At 37.3% G+C, this 15,648-nt stretch overlaps 1 protein-coding gene across 1 annotated transcript in view; it reads right to left on the reverse strand.

The window, feature by feature from the left end:
* LOC108396645 (ALG13 UDP-N-acetylglucosaminyltransferase subunit) overlaps window positions 1–15,648 on the reverse strand; it is a 69,700-nt gene that overhangs the window by 38,848 nt on the left and 15,204 nt on the right. The window contains 5 exon segments of the mRNA XM_073228310.1: window positions 885–968; window positions 1,533–1,748; window positions 1,750–1,827; window positions 1,829–1,870; window positions 1,873–1,906. Of these exon segments, the coding sequence (XP_073084411.1) occupies window positions 885–968; window positions 1,533–1,748; window positions 1,750–1,827; window positions 1,829–1,870; window positions 1,873–1,906 (454 nt within the window).

A 15,648-nucleotide genomic window follows, 5' to 3' on the forward strand; every position in this document is an offset into this window, starting at 1 on the left:
GCACAAAAGTACTTGAGATGCACTGCTTTACACCATCGTCTTGCATTTAAAGTAATTTCACGAATAATCCTTCCCCAGGTGGGGTGAAGATAGTGATTAATTTCAAGGTAATAGCTTTAAAGTAAAAAAGCCTTTATGTAGTTTTAAAATTCACCAAAACCTGTTGAGAAAATTAAGAGTAAACCTCAAACAGCAGGTAAATACGCAAAATTTGGTCAGAAGAAAACAAATAGTACTGGAAAAGCTAAACACAGTAAAAAAAACAACACAACACACAACAGCCACACAAGACACACTTCAAAAAACGCCTTGATAAAACCTAATTTTGTTCCAAGAATTCAAATGCTTCAACATATACAAAGATGTCTTCTAAGTTGTTTTAAAGTCAATCATTAGTGACAGTGCTTCAATTACCAATTTGTCACATGAAAATAGGTTTCCTAATTTGTTTCCTTACAATTAAGTTTTATAAGAATAAGTTGGCTGGCTGAAGAGCATTGTGCACAGAATTAAAGCAGAGGAGGTTTGTATTTGTATATATTTTTAAATATACAGTTGCATAGCCAAACCTTTGTGAACTATGATTAATTGTTCAAGAAAACAGTGGTCTGGATAATAAAAAACAGCAGTCTTTGGGGAATTTTTGGTGTGGGGGAGAAAGTAGTTCAAAGTATACAGATTAACTGTTTCTTCTCAACTTTTAACTGGAGTACAAAACAGTCTAATTACAGAAGGAGGTCCAGCGCATGGCTAGCCAGGGGGAAGGAAGCCAGCTGGAAATTAAATATTTGCTATTGAGAGAATGATGTAATTTTCATACATAGAAGCTCAAAATTCATTTCCCACCTGCTATATACTCTCCCTTGGGTATGTATTCTACTTACAGACTCAAAAGGTTGTGGATTTTCTCTCATATATGAAACACAAGCCTTCCTGATTTCCAAATGATGGACCTGGCTGCAAAACAACTAAAAGAAGAGAAAGACCAGCTCACTGTCAGCAGTAATTTGACACAGAAGCTTCTAAATTAAGACTATGAACTGGACACTTCATTATCCCTTAATCAGAACGTATGTAGGAAATTAGGAAATTAAGTCCTCACTAAAATCTGTGATTCCTTTAGTGAGATGAGAATGAGGGGAGATGATTCTGTCAATGCCCGCCCCCCCCTGCTTTTCTACTCTGTCGGGGAACAGCCTATAAATTTTTCCTTAGGCATAAAATTTAGAAGAAGTGGAACGTTGCTGAAAAGGATCAAGATACACTTCAAAATATTGTTTAACCGCATTATCTTCCTTACATTCTAAAGTGGCACTTAGAAAAGTTAAGATAGCAAAAGCAAGCAATAGATTTGGAATAATGAGTAAAGGCACACAGCAAGGTAATAACTGGCTTATACACCTGATGTTTTTACTAGGGAAGGGATAAGGAGTTTTGTTTTGGTGGGCTACAGGTCTTCTAGTTACAGTACCAAGCCATGTCTCAAACTTTGAAAATTCAGTACAGGGAAGACACATTTGTTTTCCTTTTACCTGCTCCGAAATAGCCCGAAAGAGGCAAGAGGCATCCTTGACAGTCAGCTTCCGAAACAGCCCTAAGCTGCCTAAATATTCATCCATTGATGCCTCTCTCAGAGACTTCTGGGCGTAGTACTTTTTCCATCCTTTATACATCGTGCATGAGAGGGTGGAGGTGGGAGGGAAGGATAAAGGAACAGGGTGGCAAAGAGGGAAAAGGGTGCAGGTAGGAATGGGGAGCAGTGACAAGGGCTTGCTTATGCAGGTATCTGGAAAGCAGCCCAAAGTCTAGGTATGAGAAGGCAGATGGGAGTCCGCACTGTAGAATCTTGGCACTTCTCAGGAGCAGGAGAAGCAAAGGGCTGGCTTGCCCAGGACAAGTCCCGACCCTGTGAAAAGAAGAGGAAGAGCCAAAGCTCCTAGGTATAGAGAATTAGACTTGAGAAGATGTGGGAAGGGGAAGGTACTTGCACAGCTACCTTTTTGGGGAAGGGCAGAATTAATCCAATCAGCCCAAGGTTGAGAAATATGCATAAACAGAATTAATCCAATCAGCCCAAGGTTGAGAAATATGCATAAACAGCTGAGCTTGGACCAAAAAGAAGCGGAGTTTGCTTCTTAACTCAAGGCAACTGCTGCAGGAGGCAGCAAAGGTCTGCAATAAGGCTCAGGTGTGTCATGACGCAGCCTGGCCCACATTACATTGCTTTAAGATCTCTGCCCAAATTTTCCACAACAGTCTCTGCCAAGTTCCCTGTTCTATCCATAGTTTCATGGAGATGAGGAAAAAAATTGGAAACTAATGAACTAGTAAGCTTTAATATTAAGAACATCTTAAAAAACAGAGAAACTGACTGTGGTTGGGGAAAAGGCTCTCTTAACCTGAAGGGGCAGAAATCACAGTTCAGGCAGAGTGCCAAAAGCAAGCAGCTGGAGATTTCAGGTATGGGGTTTATGTAATCTCCTTTCATTCTCCCAGTTAATAATAACCCTCTGCTAGCAACACAGAAATTAAATTCCTTAATTATGCTAGGAAATGCTGACAGAATTCTGAACTACTGTCTCCAAACTATTGTACAGCACTAACAAAGAGTAAATACAAAAAAAGGGTGTTTCCAAACAAACAGAAACAATGAAAACTTCAACTGAAGCAGCATGAAGGAAACATCGTGCCCACAAACTTTCTAAGAAACTATGTAAGAGACATGTTTCAATGTATCAGGGCACTTTTCGGAAAAACTAGATTCTGAGAAAACCAAAATAAAATATGACTGTGCTTTGTAGGGTTCAAAGCCAGGACCGGTCACTTGTATCACTTGATTTCATTGTCAAGTCTCTCGTTTTTATTTAAATACAAAATTCTAATTCCTTTATTGGTTTAAGTGTTAAAAAATATAGATCAAAGCTGGCTTTGGAGAAGTTACAAAATTAAGCTGCTTTTTGAAAACTTTCACGTATCTGTGGATCCAGTGGTAATCATGACTGCCACCTAGAGGAGAAGTGTCAGTAATCAACCTTATAATTAAGGGATGAATTAAAGGCATTTTAGAAAAAAGAGTGAATTCTTGACTCCCTTCAGCATAACAATTTGAAATTACCGTAACTAATTTTTTTTTAAAGGAACTGTAACACTGGGAAAATGACTCTTTTTGCAAAAGTTCTGAAACATGGTTTGGGAAGAGGGACCACCATCTTTCTTCAAGGCCACAAATTCACTGAGAAAAACTAATGGTTATAATAAAAAGTTAATCATTTCTGGTATTTTTTTTTACCTGAAGAGAAAGATACAATTCTGCATATTTATAGCTGCATATATAAAAATTAAATTAATACTAATCAATATATTTCACCATGAGGAAGATAATAGGGAAAACTGGGAGATGGAGAGAGAGTCTAATAGGAGAGAAGAGAACAAAGACAAGAAAAAGACAAGCAGACAAAAAGAGAGGAAAACACAGAGAAAGCACAAAAAGACCCACACAAATACTGTCAATTTATTTTTAACAAAGGTGCAAGAGCAGTTCAGTAAGAGATGATAGTAGTTTCAACAAATGTGCTAGAACAATTGACATCTACATGCAAAAGAAAAAAAATGATCTTCAACCTGCACCTCACGTCCTGTACAATAATTAACTCAACATGGATCAAAGAACTAACTGTAGAACTTTGAAACTTTTAAACACAAGCATAGGAGAAAATCTTGTGGACCTTGAGTTAGGCAGATTTCTACAATACAATGTAATAAAAAATTGATTGGACTTTGTCAAAATTAAAAACTGCTCTGCAAATTACAACGTTAGAATGAAAATAACAAGCCACAGCTGGAAGAAAACATTTGTATATCACATATCTGACAAAAAAAAGTTTGTGCCAAAATATATAAGGAACTATAAAAAGTCAACAATAACAGTTTTTAAAATGGGAAGTTTTACCACACATTTTACCAAAGATATAGGAGTGGCTAATAAGCATGTAAAAATATATTCAACATTAGTCAGTACGAAAATTCAAATTAAAACCACAATGAGACCATCACGACACACCCACTAGGATGTCTATAATAAATACAAACAGTACAAGTGTTAGCATGGACATGCAGAAACTGGAACCTTATTAAGAGAAGCCAGAAACAAAGGAGTCTGATTCCAAAAGATAAATGATTCCACTCACATGAAATATAACAAACAGACCAATCTGTAGAGACAGAAAATCACTGGTTTCCTGGTGTGGGATGTTAATAGTTATTAATTACAAACAGGAAGAAAGGATCTTCTGGGGTGACAGAAATATTGAAAACTGTTTTGTGGTAATGTTTGCACAGTTCTATGTATATTTACTAAAAATTTAATTATACATTTAAAACTAGTAATTTTAACAGCTTTGAAATTCACAAATCACACAATTCGAAGCATGTAATGGATATTTAAGAGTTGTGCATTCACCACCACAATTTTAGAACATTCTCATTACCCCAAAAGGAAACCCCACACACCCACTATCATCAATCTTTAATACCCGTATCCCTACCAATTCCAGGCAACCACTATCTACTTTGTCTCTATATGCCTATTCTGGGTATTTCAAATAGAATCACACAGTACTTAGTCCTGTGTAACTAGACTCTTTCACTTGGCATGAAGTGAAGTTCAAGGTTCACCCATGCTGTCGCATTTACCAGTACCTAAACCCTTTGTATAAACTATGTTTAATTATCTATTTATGAGTTGATAGACATTTGGGTTCCTTCTACTTTTTGCCTATTATGACTAATGCTATTATAAGCCATAGACAAGTTACTGTTTGGACATGTTTCCATTTTATAGGGTAATACCTAGGAATGGAGTTGCTGAATCACATAACTCTACATTTGACTGTTCAAGGAACGATCAGACTGTTTTTCCACAGCAGCTTCACCATTTTACATTCTTACCAGCATTTTGAGGGTTCCTGTTTCTCCACATCCTACCAACACTTACTGTTATCTCTTTAGCCATCCTAGTAGATATGAAGTGGTATCTCTTTGTGGTTTTGATTTGCATTTCTCTATGGCTAATATTGTTGAGCATACTTCATGTGCCTATTGGCCACCTGCATATCTTTAATGAGATACCACTACATACATCATAGAATGACTAAAACACATTTTTTTAAACTGATAGTACCAATTGAGGTGTTGCCAAGGATGCAGTGCAACTGGAACTCTCATATGTTGCTGTTAAGACTATAAATCAATACAGGACTCTGGAAAAATAGTTTGGCAATTCTTATAAAGAGAGAGTTACCATATGGCCCAGCAATCCCATTTCTGGCTATCTGTTCAAAAGAAATAGAAAACTGAAGTCCACACAAAAACCCATGCATCAGTGTTTACAGCAGCTTTATTCATAACCATGATTCCCCTAAAACAACAATCCAAAAACACTTCAACTGGTAAATGGACAAACTATGGCATTCATATAACAGAATACTCCTTAGCAATAAAAAGTTTGGTATGGATATACACAAGAACATGCATGAATGTCAAATGCATTGTGGCAAGTGAAAGAAGACAGATTCAAAAGGCTACACACTTTATGACTACATTTTTATGATATATTGGAAAAGACAAAACCATAAGAAGGGAAAACAGATGAGTTGTCACTAGTTAGGACTGTAGGGAAGGGCTGACTAAAAAGGGATGGCAGAAAGAACATAATGGAGTTATGAACCTTGACTACAGTAGTGGTTATACGATTATGCATTTGTAAAATCTTACCGAACTGTTAAAGAAAAATACTTTGTTATATTTAAATTTAAAAATAAATAACATAGGAGCGAAGATGGTGGGGTGAGTACAGCAGTGGAAATCTCCTCCCAAAACCATACATATTTTGGAAAGTACAAATACAACTATTACTAGAAGAAAGACCAGAAGATACAGTACAACAGCCAGGCTACATCTACATCGACAAGAACTCAGTGCCTCATGAAGGGGGTAAGATACAAACCGCGGCCCGGTGGAACCCGACCACCCCACCCCCCACCCCAGCTCCCCCGCGGGAGGAGAGGAGTCAGAGTGGGAAGGGAGTGGAAGCCCAGGACTGCTAAACACCCAGCCCCAGTCATCCGTACTGGGAGCACAGACACACGTTGCGTGGTATGCTGGATATTAGGGAAACAGAACAGTAAAGCTGCAAGCAGGTCTCTGCAGCCGGCTCCCCTGGGACAAAATAAAAGCGAGTGAATTTTGAAAGTCTTAAGGGGACAAGGGCCTCACAGCTGGATGGAAGCATCCCGGCACACCAAGCCCAGCAGTTGGGAATCCAGGGGAAATTCAGGCACTCCAGCCCCCAGGGAGGCAGCGCAGATGTGAAGCCCCTCATGGTGACAAACAGGCTCCCGCCCATTCCCCATCCGGGCAGTTCTGCCATAGCAGGTGAGCAGCCTGAGAGCAGCTGTGCCCACAGCAACTGCCCAGAGAATCCTCTGCAGCCACCTGGGCCAGACTCAGAGGCCCGCCCCTCCACGGCATGCACAAACAGAGGAAGCCGAGACAAGGCACTAAAGGTTGCAGTTCACGCAGCAGAGTGTACCCAGCGTGCCTGCAACTCCCCGTAGAGCCTGGGATGCTCTGATGCCTGCCACGCCCATCACGGCTCAGGAAATAAAACCGGAAGCTGCTACCTGTGGGTGGCTTAACAGCAGAGGCAGTGAGGAGGGCAAGGCGACCAGCCAGCATGAAGGGACTTTGTTCTTGCAGCCAACACATGTGCAAACTACCCACAACTACCTCTACAGCCGTAAAAAGGCAGAAGAATCTGATCCAGTCCAGAATCACCAAGACAACCCCTGAGAAGGAGGTTGGGGAGATAGATTTAACCAATCTTCCTGAAAAAGAATTCAAAATAAAGGTCATAACCATGCTGTTGGACCTTCAAAGAAATATGCAAAAGCTAAAGGATCAGGTTAGGTGGGAGAATACAGAGGAAAAACAATCTCTGGAAGGACTGCAGAGCAGACTGAGTAAGGTGCAAGAGGCTGTTAATGAAACAGAAATCAGAGCACAAGAACACAGAGAAGCTGAGGCAGAGAGAGATATAAGGATCTCCAGGAATGAAAAAAAACTAAGAGAACTGTGTGACCAATCCAAACGGAACACTATTTGCATTATAGGGGTACCAGAAGAAGAGAGAGAAAAAGGGATACAAAGTGTCTTTGAAGAAATAATTGCTGAAAACTTCCCCAAACTCGGGGAGGAAATAGTCTCTCAGAACATGGCAACAGATCTTCCAAGACAAGGGACTCAAGGAGGTCAACCCCAAGACACATAATAATTAAAAGGGCAAAGATCAAGGACAAGGACAGAGTATTAAAGGCAGCCAGAGAGAGAAAAAAGGTCACCACCAACCAAGGAAAACCCATCAGGCTACCATCAGACATCTCAACACAAACCTTACAGGCCAGAAGAGAATGGCATGATATATTTAATGCAATGAAGCAGAAGGGCCTTGAACCCAGAATACTGTATCCAGCACAGTTATCATTTAAATATAAAGGAGGGATTAAATAATTCCCAGACAAGCAAAAGTTGAGGAAATTAAGCTCCCAGAAACCACCTCTACAAGGAATTTTAAAGGGACTGCTATAGATGGAATCACTCCTAAGGATAATAGATGTCAGCAGAGAAAATAAAATCACAGCAAAGAAAGCAGAACAACTAAACACAAACTAAAGTCAAAAAATAAAATCAACTACTCACAAAGCAGTCAAAGGAAACACAAAAGAGAACAGAATAAAACACCTAACATATAAAGAATGGATGAGGAAGAGTAAGAAGGGATAGAAATAAAGAATCATCAGATTATGTTTATAATAGCTTAATATGCGAGTTAAGTTAGACAGTGAGGTAGTAAAGAAGCTACCCTTGAACGTCTGGTAACCACTAATCTAAAGCCTGCAATGGCATTAAGTACATATCATTCAATAATCACCCTAAATGTAAATGGACTGAATGCACCAATCAAAAGAAAAAATGTAAGAGAATGGATAAAAAAGCAAGACCACTCTATATGATGCTTACAAGAGACCCACCTCAAACCCAAATACATACACAGAATAAAAGTCAAGGAATGGAAAAAGATATTTCATGCAAACAATAGGGAGAAAAAAGCAGGTGTTGCAGTACTAATATCAGACAAAGTAGACTTCAAAACAAAGAAAGTAACAAGAGATAAAGAAGGACATTACATAATGATAAAGGGGTCAGTAAAACAAGAGGATATAACCATTATAAATACATATGCACCCAATACAGGAGCACCAACATATGTGAAACAAATACTAACAGAATTAAAGGAGGAAATAGAATGCAATGCATACATTTCAGGAGTCTTCAACCCAACACTCACTCCAAAGGACAGATCCACCAGACAGAAAATAAATAAGGAAACAGAGGCGCTGAACAACACACTAGAACGGATGGACCTAACAGACATCCATGTAACACTTCACCCCAAAGCAGAAGGATACACATTCTTCTCAAGTGCACATGGAACATTCTCCAGAATAGACCACATACTAGGCCACAAAAAGCGCCTCAGTAAATTCCAAACGATTGAAATCCTACCAACCAACTAGTTCTACCAAACTAGAAATAAACTGTACAAAGAAAGCAAAAAGGCTCACAAACACATGGAGGCTTAACAACATGCTCCTAAATAATCAATGGGTCAATGACCAAATTAAAAGAGAGATCAAGCAATATATGGAGACAAATGACAACAACAGCTCAAAGCCCCAACTTCTGTGGAATATAGTGAAGAGAGTTTTAAGAGGAAAGCATATAGCAATCCAGGCCTACTTAAAGAAGGAAAAACAATCCCAAATGAATAGTCTAAAGTCACAATTATTGAAACTGGAAAAAGAAGAACAAATGAGGCCCAAAGTCAGCATAAGGATGGATATAATAAAGATTTGAGAAGACATAAATAAAACTGAGAAGAATAAAACAATACAAAAAACAATCAATGAAACCAAGAGCTGGTTCTTTGAGAAAATAAAACAGACAAGCCAATAGTCAGACTTATCAAGAGAAAAAGAGAATCTACACACATCAACAGAACCAGAAATGAGAAAGGAAAAAACAGGATGGACCCCACAGAAATAGAAAAAATTATTAGAGAATAGTATGAAAATCTATTCTAACAAGCTGGAACCTAGAAGAAATGGGTAACTTCCTAGAACAATACAACCTTCCAAGACTGACCAAGGAAGAAACATAAAATATAAACAGACTATTAATTACCAGCAACGAAATTGAAGCGGTAAATCAAAAAACTACCCAAGAACAAAACCCCTGGTCCAGATGGATTCACTGCTGAATTTTATAACACATATAGACAAGACATAAAACCCATTCTCCTTAAAGTTTTCCAAAAAATAGAAAAGGAGGGAATACTTCCAAATTCATTCTATGAAGCCACTATCACTCTAATACCAAAACCAGGCAAAGACCCCATCGAAAAAGAAAATTATAGACCAATATCCCTGATGAACATAGAAGCAAAAATACTCAACAGAATATTAGCAAACTGAATTAAAAAATACATCAAGAGGATCATACACCATGACCAAGTGGGATTCACCTCAGGGACGCAAGGATGGTAGAACATTCAAAAATCCATCAACATCATCCACCACATAAACAAAAAGAAGGACAAAAACACATGATCATCTCCATAGATGCTGAAAAAGCATTCAACAAAAGTTAACATCCATTCATCATAAAAAATCTCATCAAAATGGGTATACAGGGCAAGTACCTCAACATAATAAAGGCCATATATGATGAACCCACAGCCAATATCATATTTAACAGTGAGAAGCTGAAAGCTTTTCCTCTAAGATCGAGAACAATACAGGGATGCCCACTCTCCCCACTGTTGTTCAACATAGTACTGGAGGTCCTAGACAGGGCAATTAGACAAAACAAAGAAATGTAAGGAATCCAGATTGGTAAAGAGAAGAAGAATCAAACTGTGACTATTCTCAGATGACATGATATTGTACATAAAAAACCCTGAAGACTCCACTGTAAAACAACTAGAATACCTGAATTCAGCAAAGTTGAAGAATACAAAATTAATACACAGAAATCTGTTGCTTCCATATACTTACGATGAACTAGCAGAAAGAGAAAGCAGGAAAACAATTCCATTCACAATTCATTCAAAAAGAATAAAATACCTAGGAATAAACCTAACCCAGGAAGTAAAAATCTATACCCTGAAAACTACAAGACACTCTTAAAGTAACTAAAAAGGACACTAACAAATGGAAACTCAACCCATGTTCTTGGCTAGGAAGAATTAATATTGTCTAAATGGCAATCCTGCCTAAAACAATCTTCAGATTAATGCAATGCCTATCAAAATACCAACAGCATTCTTCAACGAACTGGAACAAATATATTTAAAATTCATATGGAACCACGAAGACCCCAAATGGCCAAAGCAATCCTGAGCAGAAAAAATAAAGTGAGGGGTCTGGCTCCCAATGTCAAGCTCTACTAAAAAGCCACAGTAATCAAGACAATTTGGTACTGGCATAAGAACAGATGTGCAGACCAGTGGAACAGAACAGAGAGTCCAGATATAAATACGGTCTGTTGATACATGATAAAGTAGCCATGGACATACAAAGGGGAAATGACAGCCTCTTCAACAGCTGGTGTTGGCAAAACTGGACAGCTACATGAAAGAGAATAAAACTGGATCACTGTCTAACCCCATACACAAAAGTAAATTTGAAATGGATCCAAGACCTGAATGTGAGTCATGAAACCATAAAACTCTTAGATAGAAAAAAACATAGGCAAAATTCTCTTGCACATAAACATGAGCAAATTCTCCATGAACATATCTCCCCGGGGAAAGGAAAACAAAACCAAAAATGAACAAGTAGGACTATACCAAACTGAAAAGCTTCTGTACAGCAAAGAACACTACCAATAGAACAAAAAGCCATCCTATAGTATGGGAGAATATATTCATAAATGACAGATCCGATAAAGGGTTGACATCCAAAATATATAAAGGGTTCACGCACCTCAACAAACAAAAAGCAAATCAACCAATTAAAAAATGGACACAGGATCTGAACAGACACTTCCCCAAACAAGAAATTCAGATGGCAAACAGACACATGAAAAGATTCTCCACATCACTAGTCATCAGAGAAATGCAAATTAAAACCACAGAATTAGGATTGCCACAATTCAAAAGACAAACAACAACAAACGTTGGTGAGGTTGTGGAGAAAGGGGAACCCTCCTACACTGCTGGTCAGAATGTAAACTAGTTCAACCATTGTGGAAAGCAGTATGGAGGTTCCTCAAAAAACTAGAAATAGAAATACCATTTGACCCAGGAATTCCACTTCTAGGAATTTACCCTAAGAACGCAGAAGCCCCATTTGTAAAAGACAAATGCACCCCTATGTTTATCCCAGCACTACTCACAAGAGCAAAGAAATGGAAGCAACCTAAGTGTCCATCAGCAGATGAATGGATAACGAAGATGTGGTACAGATACACAATGGAATGTTATTCAGCCGTAAGAAGACAACAAATCCTACCATTTGCAACAACAGGGATGGAGCTAGTGGGTATTATGCTGAGTGAAATACGCCAGGCGGAGACAAACAAGTATCAAATGATTTCACTCATCTGTGGAGTATAAGTACAAAGGAAAAACTGAAGGAGCAAAAACACCAGAAGACTCACAGAACCCAAGAATGGACTAAGAGTTACCTAAGGGAAAAGGACCAGGTGGGAAGGGAGGGAATGAGTGGGGAGGGGGATAAAGGGGGCATTATGATTAGCATGTATAATGTGGGGGGGTTTGCACGGGGAGGGCTGTATACACAGAGAAGGCAAGTAGTGATTCTACAACATCTTACAACACTGATGGACAATGACTGCAATGGGGAATGTGGAGGGAACTCGGTGATGGGGGGAGTCCCGTAAACATAATGTTCCTCATGTAACTGTAGAGTAATGATAACAAAATAAAAAAATGTAATTTGTTTTCATTTCTATTTCTTCTTTGTAGGACAACATATGAATACTAGCAGTTTTAACTCTCAGAACACCCCTTCATATTTCAAACAAATGAGGTATATGCTTGGAATATTTCTAAAGCATGTATTACTTATAATATACAAAGTATAGTTGTAAATGTATATGGCACATGATGCTCTTGAATTATTTTAGTTACTGAGAGGCATCATGGTACCATGAAAAGAGTGTTATGAACTTGATTATGCCACTTTTATCTCTCTGGGTCAGTTTCCTCATTTGCAAAATAAAGGAGATGGGCTGCATGATCTCTAAGCACCCGTTCAAGTCTAAGGAACTCTGATTCTCTGTGATTCAATGATGGATAATAGATTTAGATGGTCAAATGAATGATCCACATTAACCATGAAAATAGGCTACAGGGGAATTAACATTCTAGCAAAATGTAGGGTTACCTTGGCCACAAAAATGAATAATAAATCTTGCATTACTAAATGAAAGAAATGGGCCTAGATTTTTAAAAAGACAACAAAACTTGTAACTGTGTGGTGATGGGTATTAACTAAACTTACTATGGTAATCTTTTTTCAATATATACATATACTAAACCATTTTTCTGTACACCTTAAAAATATGCAATTGTATAAGTCAATTGTATGTCAATTGTATGTAAATAAAACTGGTAAAAAAAAGATAACAAACACATGTACATAACAATTTGTGGCAGAACCTGCTGAAAAGACAATCGGTATTTTAGAAACTAATACTAAACCATTTATTTTAATTATTTTTAGCACCAAAAAACATGGGGCCAATTCGGGGAATACATAAACTCTATAGATAACTTATTTTTAAAGTCTTTCATTAATGAAAAATATTATGGTAAAGTTCTTTAAAAACACTTTTTAACAGCACCCTCAACCAGAACCCATCACTTTCTTTCATGGTAGACATTTAAACAGAATTAGTAAGGCACTATTTGTAAGGGAACACAATGGTTCTACAAAAAATATGGCCACCCAGCCCTATTCAACCTCCTCCTCAGGTTTAATGAAGACAACGAAGACAAGCAAGAATTGATTTCCAATAAAGCAGTGATGCTTCTCAGATATATGAAACAGAAGAAACATTACCAAGAACTACTTGCTTTCATTTTCTTCTCTTCCCCACTTCCACCTGAAGCATGCTAATACAGATAAGAAAAAAGGAAAATGGTACTTGTTTAAAAATATATCATATTTACACAGAAATACTCAGGATTTTTGTTTTGGTTTCATTTTTGATTTATGTTATTTGCAATGTCTCATCACTCTATAGACAGACAGGGCACTGAGGAAAGAGAGAATAAAGACCAGACCATTCTTTTCTTTTGATGCGCTGGAAATACCCATTAACTTTAATTTTCTATAACCCCAACCAGAGACAGAATATGAATTTAACAATGAAATTTGGTGTCAATGAGGACTTTGCTTTCTGTATTACTTAGGGCTGTCTACTGTGAATTCTAGGGAACTATCTCTAAGACTATTCCTATTTCTTAAAACAAAATCTCTTAACCAAGAGAAAATGTCTTATTTTGACATTTATTTTCAAACTTTCCACATAAGTGGTTTTATATCTTAGAAAACACCAGTGAAGGAAGTTAGTTTTACTAATTCACAAATGGGGAAATTAAGATCCAGAATATTAGTTAGGCTAAGGATTTAGGAATGTTTTTCACTCCTAAATTCTATGCACTTATTATCCACCCACTTCCTACTGGCAGTGGAGAAACAACCAGTACGTTCTGTACAAAAGAGAAAATGAACAGTAAAAAAGATGCACTATGTGGCTTCTCACAGACAGCTCCAACAGTGACTACCAGCTCAGGAAACAAATACTTTAGAACCACACTGGGCAGTTAATAACTAAATCACTGTACAGGTTTACCAAATAAGCTAAAACTAATTACTAAATTCCATTTGGTTCCTTTTACCAATTAGAAACAGTGCTACACAAGCCATTAGGGGTTATAAACAATGGGTTAATAATATGAAGGTTAGTTTCAAAACATGTTGTTTGGTTATGTGTTAAACTTGATGAGAAAAGTTCATAATTTGCTATATTATTTTTAAAACTGGGAATTACTAAAATTAAGTGTACTTAACAAAAGTATTTAATTATAAAGGAGTCTAATAATTATAATAAGCAATGACCTATGACTCCTACAATCAGGAATGAAGTTACTGAAGTTGCCCTTAGTCTAAGGATTCTTTACTTAGGGTCTCAAGGCATCTTTAAACTCCCTGAAATTTCATTCACTGCAAAATGTGTATATGTGCCAGTAGGGAGAAAAGCAATAGTTTTAAATATTTTGAAGGGCTGCACAACCCAAGGAAGCTTAAGAACTACTGCCTTAAAGAATAGGACTGTAGCCATTAAAATAAAATCAATGTTAATCATAATAAATAATTTTGACCAGATTGTGGTAAAATTCATAAAGATAATAAAGATCTGAAAGTTTCCAAAATATTAAAATAGATGGTGTATAACAATATATAAACATCTCAAAATATTTTACAGGAATCAGTATCAATCAAGAAGAATATATTCTACATTCCTGTTGGAAGCTAACTAGATTTGCTCGCCTTTTGTCTAAACACCTACAAAAATTATAAGAATTAAAAGACCATACAATATTAAGATTGTGCTAAAATATTTCAGGAATTTACCAACTAACAGGGAACAAAATTAAATGTCATTCAAAAGTTATCCTTAACCTTTCTTACTGGAAAACACTATAGCTACTACTTTTAATAAAACTAACTTACATCACATTTTACCAAAATATCCCCAATAAGCAACATTATGACAGACCCTTAAATACCATTAAGACATTACACAGGATAAGCACTGCTACATTTTAGATGCTACTCCTATAAATGCTTGATGCTACAAACTCACCATACAATGTGAGGGTCACAACTTCCTCCTGAACAAGAGACATAATACTTTGGAGTCAAGTCAAAGACTGTATGAAATGAGTATGTGTGTGATGACAGTATTTCCTAAAACCAGTACCAACTCCTAAGCAAGATAATGAAAAAAGAATACTAAGTTACAAAAGTACACTTATCGTTTATGGAAAGCCTAAAGAGTTTCAGGCAGAGGCTTCAAGAATGAGTAAAACAGTTCATCCTCAACTACACTGTATGAGCATTCCTCCAGGGCAGGAATCCTGTCTTGAGTCCTGTGATACAAAAAGTAAAGTCTTACTATGCATTTTTGTTAAAAGACTAAATAAGGAAATAAATGGGCATGAGACACTTAGGAAGTAAAGCTCTAAATACACGGTGACCAATACAGGGTTGAAGAGTAAGAGTTAAAGCATAGGGGAATGACTAAATGGTGACCCCATTATTACCACTAAATGATGATAAGGATCTCAGAAGGATGAAACGGAGAAATATGATTTTAGTTTGGGGCACATCAAGTTTAAGGTGCCTAGAGAGTTAACAGACAAACAAGACCAACAGGCAACTGGATGGAGGAGTATAGATAGAGCAATCAGTAGTAGAAGCTGTGGAAGTGATAAAA

This window comes from Manis javanica, unplaced genomic scaffold (genome assembly GCF_040802235.1).
Source record: "Manis javanica isolate MJ-LG unplaced genomic scaffold, MJ_LKY HiC_scaffold_24, whole genome shotgun sequence".
NCBI lineage: Eukaryota > Metazoa > Chordata > Mammalia > Pholidota > Manidae > Manis > Manis javanica.